At 35.6% G+C, this 10,349-nt stretch overlaps 1 protein-coding gene across 1 annotated transcript; it reads left to right on the top strand.

Annotated features, from left to right (window-relative positions):
* Positions 1-822: 822 nt before the first annotated feature.
* LOC115698879 (protein GAMETE EXPRESSED 1) lies at positions 823-3,824 on the top strand. Its single transcript, XM_030626083.2, has 6 exons — positions 823-1,495; positions 2,009-2,596; positions 2,686-2,812; positions 2,897-3,083; positions 3,168-3,315; positions 3,397-3,824. Exons 1-6 carry the CDS (start codon positions 1,014-1,016, stop codon positions 3,659-3,661), a joined length of 1,797 nt encoding a protein of 598 aa, XP_030481943.1. The 5' UTR covers positions 823-1,013; the 3' UTR covers positions 3,662-3,824.
* Positions 3,825-10,349: the final 6,525 nt, after the last annotated feature.

Here is a 10,349-nt window from a genome sequence, read left to right as displayed (position 1 = left end):
TATTAAATAAAAATAAATTATATTTTAAATATTATAACAAAAAATAAAATAAAATATTTTAAGAAATTTTATCAGAAAAAGATAAAAATTAAATTATATATGATTTAAAAATACATAATAAAAATAAAGTTAAAGTAAATATTAAAATTAATATAAAATAATGTGAAAAAAAAAATTAAGTGTAAGTTTTAAAATTATTTTAAACATAATTCTTTAAATATTAAGATGAATTTATTATTATTTCTGAGGTGTAAATAAAATTTATAGGAGTGTGTGCTTTGATAAACTAATATAGAAAAATATAAACGACAATTGGATCCAAGAGTCGTATTAGTTTATCTCAATAGACACAAATAACACCGTTTCAACTTTTTAGTATTCATTTTAGTGAAAACATATAGAACTGATTATTTAAACCGAGACTTTCCCCCCTTTACAAAAGGTTGCATGTCTGTAGTTTCTTGTTCACAAAGTTAACCACTACACTTAGACCATCCATCAAAGGTATGCTCTCTAAATAGTTTCTATGGTTTCATTTTTTTTAGTTGTTTTTTCTTTTGGGAGAAACCATTTAGTTTTTACTTTTGGAAAGATTAGTTGGATGTACTGGTAGAAAGGTTAAAAATAGAGAAATAGATATTGTATGCTTCCAAAAGAAGGAAAAATAGATATTGTATTGTTACCTTGTTTAACAGTACATATGAAAATTTAGCTTCTTGAATCGCAAGTAATTAACAAAATATGCCAAACTTGTAAGTCATTTTCATCGAAACGTAATGTTAAAAAACAAAACTAATATTTTTCTTTTGTCGTTTTCTTTCTCCTTATTCTAATAGGGTTGAATACACTTGTTTCATTATTTCACATATGGAACTCTCTCACTTTCTTTTCCCAACACAATTTATAATCCGTTACTCATTCATTCTAAATCCGAGACCTTTGGTATTGACAAAATCCAAACATTATAAATTCATAACAACCAGAAATTCTTGTTCATTGTAACGCAGGAGAATATGGAACAAAGTAGTAGGTCTATGCTCTTCCTATTAATCATATTGTCTATGTCAACCTCTTCCATGTCATGGCTTTGGTCATCTCCATCGTCTTCCTCCTCAGGAAGTGAAGCGTCTTCCCGTGAAATCGAAGTAGCAAGAGCGGAATTCTCCGTCGACGGTCTCAGTGGCGACGACAAGGCAATCCAAAGGGTCAAGAATGCCAAAACAAAACTATCAGTCGGTTCTAACTCATGTTGGCATGAAGCTTACCAAGGGATTTTCGCAGCCTGCTCCGAAATCGCAGGGGACGACAACGAAAAGAGGAAGAGGTTTGCTTGGGATTTAAGTAACTGCTTTCATAAGGATTCGGGTAGATCTTCTTTTCCGTCATGCCAGACCGGCTCTTCCATGAAGGAGTGCCTTCAAAAGCTTGACGACAATGCTATTCACACGTACCGTGGATTCTTTCTTGAAACTAACTCCATTTGTCATCAATTACAGTAAGTGCAATAATTCTATATACTCGACTTTTAATTTATTTATATTTTCTTAAATTTGTTTATTTCTGCTACGAATATTGTGATTAATTAGTTGTTGTTTGCGTTTTCCAGCCTGAAGAAATAAAAATCATTATGGTATTTTGAGCGTTACAGACTTTTCATAATTCCTTGTATCTTCTTGATAATAAATTAGGAATATTTTAGAAATTAATGTAAACCAACTACAAAAGGAGTTTTAGACTTTATTTCTGAAATTAATGTAGTAATTATTTCAAATAATTAAAGTAGTAAGTATTCATACTTTTTTTAACACTCTAAAAAGTTCATAACAAATTAATATGATCGACCGTTAAGATTTTAAAGGTTTTTCCCTTCATAATTCCCGATAAGATATCCCTTTTCAATAAAACAGAGATACCAACTTTTTTTTTAACAATCTAATAGAAGGTATTATGTTGTTACATGTTCATAATAATAATAAGAAATTTACATGATTGTTTTTTTCTGAGTCAGGTCAGATATATTCAGGAGGCAAACAGAGAGACTAGTAAACGATTTGAAAAAATCAGCAGAAAATGCAGAGGAAAGGCTAGAAACCATACAAGAGAAGTCAGAGCATCTATTGCATGACACTAAAGAGATTCATAATTCGATGACTTCCATCGAAGAACAAACCCAACAAGTGGTTCACTCCACAAATGAAATCCGCACTAGAATCACTGACATTTCGAAACAATCAGAGGCCGTTTTCGAGCAATCCCAGAAAATTTCTGCTTCCCAATTAGAACTGGAGAAGGGCCAGGACATAATGAAGGTTAAACTAGAAGAGGGGATTTTAATGATTCATGATTCGTACAATAATCTAGATAAAGAAATAGGTGGTTTGAGAGATGAGACTGTTCAAATTGAGAAAGAGATTAACAGAGTTGGAGATTCCATGTCTAGCAAGATGAACATTCTTCAAAACAAGGCTGATGATATTGGAAATGTAGCAGGGCTTTCATTGGAAAAACAAAAGGAAGTTCTTAAAGGGCAATCTGAAGCTCTTAATGGGCTTCAGTCGCTCACTCAATTTCAGTCTAAAGCTCTAGAAGAGAGCAGGTATAACATTATCACTATTCATTTCATCAAATATTGTTTCTTTTACTCTTAAAATACATAATTGTTTCATAATGTAATCTAAATTGCAGGGCAGTTATGCAGCAGTTGGCTAATTTCGGTCATGAACAACAGGAAGAGCTTCTTCAGCGACAGGAAAAGCTTCAACAAGCACATGATCATCTGGTCGAGAATTCCAAGTCCATGTTGGCTGCTCAGGTAAATATTAAAGAAAACAAAGTAAAGAGATTTACAATTTTGGCTCACAAACTCACTCTATTTCATTCTTTTCTTTATGGGCAGGAATCTTTTGAACAGAAACAAGCAGCCCTTTTTGTAGCTCTAGATAAGCTATTTGCGTTGCACAATGCCTTGTTGCTTGAGTCTAGGCTAATCAAGGCTTTCTTCATTTATTCAATTTCAATGTTTGTTCTCTACTTGTTCACTAGTACTAAACAAACATACACAGTAAGACACCGGCTTTATCTTGGTAAGAACTTTCATTTTATTTCATTCTTTTTGCATAAAGGTTTTGTTCAACTATTTTTTATATTTTTTTTATTATTATTTATAGGTCTTTGCATTACATTCTTGATTGAATTTGCAATACTTCGATTTACAACAAATGGTATTGAGCAGCAAACATGGTTGATCAATCTAGTGAGAATTCTTTTTCTGCTTGTTGCTACGGTTCAGATATTACATGCTATTTTCACATACAGGTAAATATCTAACGTAATAATTCATTTATTTTGGACAAATACAGTCAATTATACTAAACCTTGTGTTATGACAATGTACAGAGATTATGAAATGCTGAACTACGGAATGCTAAAACAGCTCACAGAAGAAGTTCGTAGCCTACGCAAAAATGCAGAGCTGAGTTGGGAATCAGAGAGTGACATTGACTGGTCAACGTGGGTTGACCATGAAATACCAGATGGGATAGATAATATTATTCAGGATCCAGATTATATGATTGGATTTGAAGAACGAGTTGGAGAGAGTTCCCACGAGGCTTCTTCAACTGGTTCTAAGTATAATCTCCGAAGTCGTAGGCGTCAATGAATGGTTTCATTCACCAATATTTTGCAGAGGCTTATTTACAAATTTATTGTGTTTCTAGAACCTAATGTAATTTTCTTTTCTCTTTCATTTTGTCATAAACCTAATGTAAAGTTTCGTTGGCAATAAAACTCGTAAAAAACTTTGATAGACATCATACTCATTATTAACATCCTTTTCATAAAATAATAATAAAAAAAAAGAATGCGAATGTATTTGTAAATTTATTATTTAATGCCCGTTGGTGTACTATTCAAATTATATATTGTTGCAAATTCAAAACAACAACAACAAGATTCACAATATTGCAACACAATCAATTAATTTAATGGAAACAAATTATCAAATACACAATGAACTTATATAATTAGAAAAAAATTCAAAAGATATAAAGACACTAAATTTATTTTGGTTTCGATCCTCGAGATCAAATATAATCCCTGACCATACTCTAGTTGAAAAACATCATAGAGCTTTCACTGATAGTTAAAAAAAAAAAAAAAAGAGAGAGAGAGAGAGAGAGAGAGAGAATACAAACACCAATAGCAAAGCATAGAACCTCCAAACTTGAAACTCAATGGACAATCTCAGTCCCCCTCTCTTAATCCCGAGTACACCCTGAAGTCCTTAATCCCAAAGGACTTGAACACTAATCTCTCTCTCTCTCTCTCTCTCTCTCTCTCTCTCTCTCTCTCTCTCTCTCTCTCTCTCTCTCTCTCTCTCTCTCTCTCTCTCTCTCTCTCTCAATGAAGTGAAAAATGAGCTATTTATAATCATAGCTTTACAACTAAACATAGTGCAATCAGTTACAACTGTACTTGTAACAGTCTTAACTGTTATACTTGTAGCAGTCTTAACTATTTATAATCACTTTCAGTAAGCTGAGACAATGCATCAGCTTACTGAAAGTGAGAACCTTTGTTCCCATGTCTACAGGATTATCGCTTGTATGTACCTTCTCCAACTCTATCTTTTCTCGAATCTAATATAATTTAATGTTAATGTGTTTACTCTTCTCATGGTAAACAGGATTCTTACACAAGTGAATTGATGAAAGACTATTTGAATATACAGTTCTTTTATTCTTAAGTAGTTGTAGTTCTTATAGAATTCCCTGCAGCCAAATTTCTTCTTTAAAAGCTTCAGTGATGGCCATGAACTCTGATTCTCTTGTTAAAAGTGCCTCTACTTGTTGCTGTTGAGATTTCCAGCAGATGTAACTCTTGTTAACCATGAACACATAAGCTATAGTAGATCATATATTGTCCATATTTGATGCATAATCTACATCAACATAGCAATCTAATTTCAAATTTGATGAGTCTCTTTAGTAGATTAGGCCATACTTTATTGGTCCTTTCAAGTATCTCATTAACCACTTCAATGCATTCTAATGTTCTAACCCTGGATTTACCATGAATATGTTGAATACACTTAGAGAGTGAGCTATATCAGGTCTAATACTGACGATGATATACATCATCCAACAACCATAGCATAGGGTATTCTCTTCATACCTTCTCTCTCTGTTTTAGACTTAGGACAATGCTCATTTGACAACTTAAACTGTCTAGCTAAAGGTACTGTTGTTGCCTTGGAAGATTCCAAGTTGAACTTCTTGATCACTTTTTCTGTGTAGCTCTTTTGAGTTAAGATCATCTTCCCTTCTTTCCTTTTCCTTATGACTTTAATACCAAGGATTTTCTTAACTAGTCCAAGGCCCTTCATTTTGAATCTAGAATTGAGCTTATCCTTAATGAGTTTTATTCATGCCTTGTCTTTGCTAATGATCATCATATCATCAACCTAAAGCATTAGGTACATTACCTTAGGTGTCCCTAATTCCTTGTAATATAGGCAAGAGTCAAACTTTGATCTTGAGAATCTAATAACTTGGACAAACATGGTGAACCTATGATTCCACTCCCTTGGTGATTGCTTAAACCCATATATAGACCTTTTCAGTAGACATACCATTTCAGTCATCCCATTTTCCACCTAAAAACTAGGTGGTTGTTCTATGTAAATCTCCTCATCCAAAAAACCATTTAAGAAAGCAATTTTGACATCTAACTGCTCAACTTCTAGATCATAGTTTGCAGCAATGGCTTACATCATCGTGATAGTTTTGTATTTCACAATAGGTGAGAATATATCTGTGTAGTCTATTCCCTCAACCTGTGTGATTCCTTTAGTCAGCATCCTAGCTTTATACCTAGGTGGTTCTCTTTTTGTCAAGCCTTTTTTTTTCCTTAAATAACCATGTCCAAGAGATAACCTTCTTTCCTTGTGGCCTTGGAACCAAAATCCAAGTCTTATTCTTATTCCGAGAATGCATTTCATCCCCCATTGCAGCTAGCCATTTCTTCCTTGATTTATACTTGGAGTTGCTTCCTCATCAGTGGTTGGTTCTGAATCATTTTTAGATTGTACAATTGCCAAAGCATATGCTATCAGGTCTACTTTAGCATATCAATTTGGGGGTTTAATCTCTCTTCTTGTTTTGTCTTAAGCCAGTTGATAATTGGTTAAATCTCGTTGGTTTTCTTGACTACTTTCCTGAGTTTCCACTTCAGAAGTACCCTGTTTATATACTTCTATAGTAGCTTGTGTTTCCACCTCTATTTCTGTCTCTTCTACTGATATGTATGGTAATTCATTTGGTGCTTTGATTCTATCAAAGTTGATCTCAAGCTCAGCCAATCATCTCTTGTAGTACCTTCAACATTTGAATTTATGCCTTTCTTGGTTGCCAAGTGCATGAAATCATGCTCATTGAAAACTAAATCTCTTGATATAGACAATCTTAGGCTTTCCATTTTTAATTTGACACAACCTGTAACCCTTAGCACCTTTAGGGTATTCAAGAAAGAAACATTTAAGAGCCCTAGGTTCTAATTTATCAAGCATTTGATGAGCATAGGTAGTGTAACTTAAGTGACTCAATTTAGGAGCAGTACCATGCAATTTCTCATAAGGTGTTTTCAGACCAATAACTCTACTAGTACTCCTATTGATCAAATAACATGCAGTAACAAGAGCTTCCCCCCAAAAAAATTCCCCAAAATAGAACTAATCAACAAACACCTCACTTTGTTCAATAAAGTCCTATTCATTCTCTCAACAACACCATTTTGCTGAGGTGTGTGCTTAACAGTTTTATGTCTCACAATTCCATATTTAGAGCAGAGGAAATCCAATTCAGTGTTAATAAATTCTAAACCATTATATGTTCTAAGCACTTTAAGTTTCTTGTTATATTGATTTTCAACCTCAGTTTTCTATTCTTTAAATCTTTCTAAACATTCATTCTTGGTTTTAAGAAAGTAGACCCATACATGCCTACTCTAATCATCTATGATGGATAGAAAGTAATGTTTACCTAAGTGTGTTCCAACTTTGTCAGACCCCCATAAGTCAACATGAGCATACTCCAATGGTCTCTTTGAACTTTGTCTGCCAGCCATAAACATTAATTTGTGATGCTTCTCCAATATACATGCTTCACAAAAAGGCAAAGAATTTGGTTTGGGATTGCCTATAATCCCTTTGTTGACTGGATTTTTAGCCAAGCGTTGCGAAGTCGTAATAAATGAGATTTTACCAAAATTGTAACAATAAATGTAATTAATGACACAAAAATTTTCCATAAATGTAAACAAAAGTCACCACAATTTAAAGAGGTTCTGCCCTAGATGTCAGTCTTAGCCTACTCCCCTTGTGTTTTATTGATCAATGTTGCAAAAGTCAAGAACAGGCTCTTAATTGCAAAGAATGAAAAAGTGTTTATTTTTTTCTAAGTGCTCAAAATCGCGGATCCCCTTTTCCAAGTCATAGGTGACCCCTTATATAGGGGAAAGAGTCGGTGCTTCTCGCTTCAGGAGACGCGACCATCGTGGAGCTACCTCAACTATCTCCTTAGTTTTTAGAGGTAGTTGCAGTCTGATTTTTATGATAATACCTTGTTATTTTTGTGACTTTATAACTATCTTTGAGCCTTTCATTGGATTTGAACATTTGAAAGCCATTGACGATGAGGGTCTCCTATGGGCGTGATACGGTCATTGACCACCTTTGGGGATGAAAGCCTTTACTTAGGGTTGACACCCCCGAGACCCAACTTGAGGGTGATAATCGTCATCTCAGGGTGACCCACGAGATCCCTTATACGTTGTCAGTAGTCATAGAGTTATGTGGATGTCCCCATCTACCTTTGAGAGTGTCCTTATGTCAACGGTGGGTGTAGTGTCATCTGCCCCTTAGACTAACTTGGCATGTAGGTGTGTGGTGATTGTTCATCCTGCTTACCAAGGTGTTAGTCCATCATCTTTCCTTCTTGGAGACGCCTAACTTACTCAAGCTAGGGGTAAGGGTGACCGTCTGACTTCCATTATAACAGTCATGACCACCCTTGATGATTAAAGGTGATGACCACCCCAACGGTCATGACTTTACATATTCTCCATTAATTTAGTCTTGGTATTTCCGTGCCACGTGTTGTTACTCTTGCCACATCATCATTATCAAAATTTTTGTAAACATTTGCCCCTAAGTTTCTAGCGGTATGACTATACGTAGGAACTTTTCTGTGCAGCCCGCACTTCAATTTAGTTGTTGTGTATGACATAGTGGTACGGTGGCGAGAATGCCATTGTTAAACTAGAACTACATTTCAAACCCAAAAAATAATTCTCCCACTTTTCATATTTTTACAACATATCCCAATGATAATTTTTCCCTTTACAAGCAAAATAAATTACAAGAAAAATAAATTATTTACAAAAGAAATAATCTAAATATTTTACAAAGACAAAAATAAATAAATTACTTGTAGCATTATAATAATCCTTTGAAGATTTGAAGTCTCCATCTTGATAGTGGGCAAATTTTTTACACTTCACCTTGCAAATTTCTTGCTTGAAATTTGAAATTTAATGAAGTTTTTTACACTTCTTCTTGGTAGTTTTTTATGACCGAAAATGGCATTGAATCATTGGATTTTTGATAAAATTTAGTGAGGAAATGAGTAATTTTGAAACTTTTTCTTGAAGGCGTTCCTGGATATTGAAAACACGTATAACAACTTTTTGGCTTGGAACAACCATGTAGCTCGGGTATGGTCTAGTAACCGTGTCGAGGTACACACCCCACTACCCCGAGCTTGGGGTTACAATTGCACCCCTTATTTGGATGTAGCCCTCACCCAAAATGAGGGTTGATCCTCCCCACCCTGAGTCCATCTTAGACGGACCTCTAATCATTGTGTCACAATCATTGACTCCACCGCTGAGATTAGCACCTTACCCCTAGGACTAGTGTGGAGTTTGTACTTTAAGATGAGATTGAGACATCCCCGAGGTTGAAACTTAACCCCACGATGGGGTTATACACGCCAACACCCCAAGATCAAAATCTCACCTCGAGATGGGGTTGCCTTAAGGTAGTTTGAGAGCTTTTTTTCCTTGTTACGTTGTCACCAAGAGAGGGTGGTTGGTGTGTGTCACCCCGAGACATCCATGTGGAGGTCGGGGTTCACCACCCCGAGACCACCATTGAGAGGTCGGGGTGTACCAATTCATTACCCTGAGTTGACCAATGTACCCTGAGATGGGGATTATACTCTAGTACCCCATAAAGGGGTTAGCTCCCCGAGATGGGGTGCACATGCTTATACCCAGAGACACACACCTCCTCAAGACTAAACACCCCCGTGATGGTTGTGTACCCCGAGTTAAGGCTTAGTGTTCACCTCGAGAAGGCACCCCAAGCTTGGGGGCTCGGTTGATGCACCCGATATTGGGGTTATTACCCCGATATTAAGGTGTCGGGGTACACCCGGATTCACTATTTTTCTTTTCTATTTTTTTATTGTGAGCAGCGCGAGATTGGAGGTTGGGGTGTTACCCCAAGACCACCTCATGGTGGTTGGGGTACACCATCCTGAGGTCACCCCATGGTTGTTGGGGGTACCACCCTGAGTCTCAAAATCATTACCCTAAGACTAGACAACCAGAGCCACCCTTTTTATATACACACACTCTGAGGCTACCACACCCCGAGATGGGGGAGTTCGGGGGTACCCTGAGGTTTTTTTTTTTTTTTTGTGTTTCGTCGAGAATGAGTTTTAAGGGTGCCTCGCCCTGAGTCAACCACATGGGGTCAGGAGTAGTGCTCTCGTAGGTTGGAGATAATTGTTTCTTGCATACCTCTCGGGGTCTTATATGTATATGCTTCCATGTATTATTTTTACTTTTACACACTTAGTAAATTTTTGAGTGTGTAAATGTCATTGTTGCTTCTACAATTTAGCTACATGAATGGTTGTCCCTTGATTACACTTCCTTTCTTGTGCACCATGAATGTACATATGTATGCCTTCTTTTTGCTTTAGAGCTATATGGCTCTATTACTATATGCTACTATGTGTTAACTATTGGAATTAGGGGTGAGCATAAAATCCAGAAAATCGAAAAAAACCGTTCAAACCGACCTACCTAACACTGTTAGAACCGAAATCGACAAAACCGAAAACTGAAAAAACCGCTAACGGTTAAAACCGCCATTAAACAGTCGGTTTTTTTTGGTATAAACCGACCGAAAAAAAACGAAACTGACCGTTATACATATATATTAATTTATTAAGTTTTTTTTCATGTATTATAGTTACTAATAATATAATAAACATACTATA

This window comes from Cannabis sativa, chromosome 8 (genome assembly GCF_029168945.1).
Source record: "Cannabis sativa cultivar Pink pepper isolate KNU-18-1 chromosome 8, ASM2916894v1, whole genome shotgun sequence".
Classification (NCBI taxonomy): Eukaryota; Viridiplantae; Streptophyta; class Magnoliopsida; order Rosales; family Cannabaceae; genus Cannabis; species Cannabis sativa.
The sequence above is the reverse complement of the archived record's forward strand: the minus strand, read 5'-3'. Positions and strand labels throughout refer to the sequence as shown.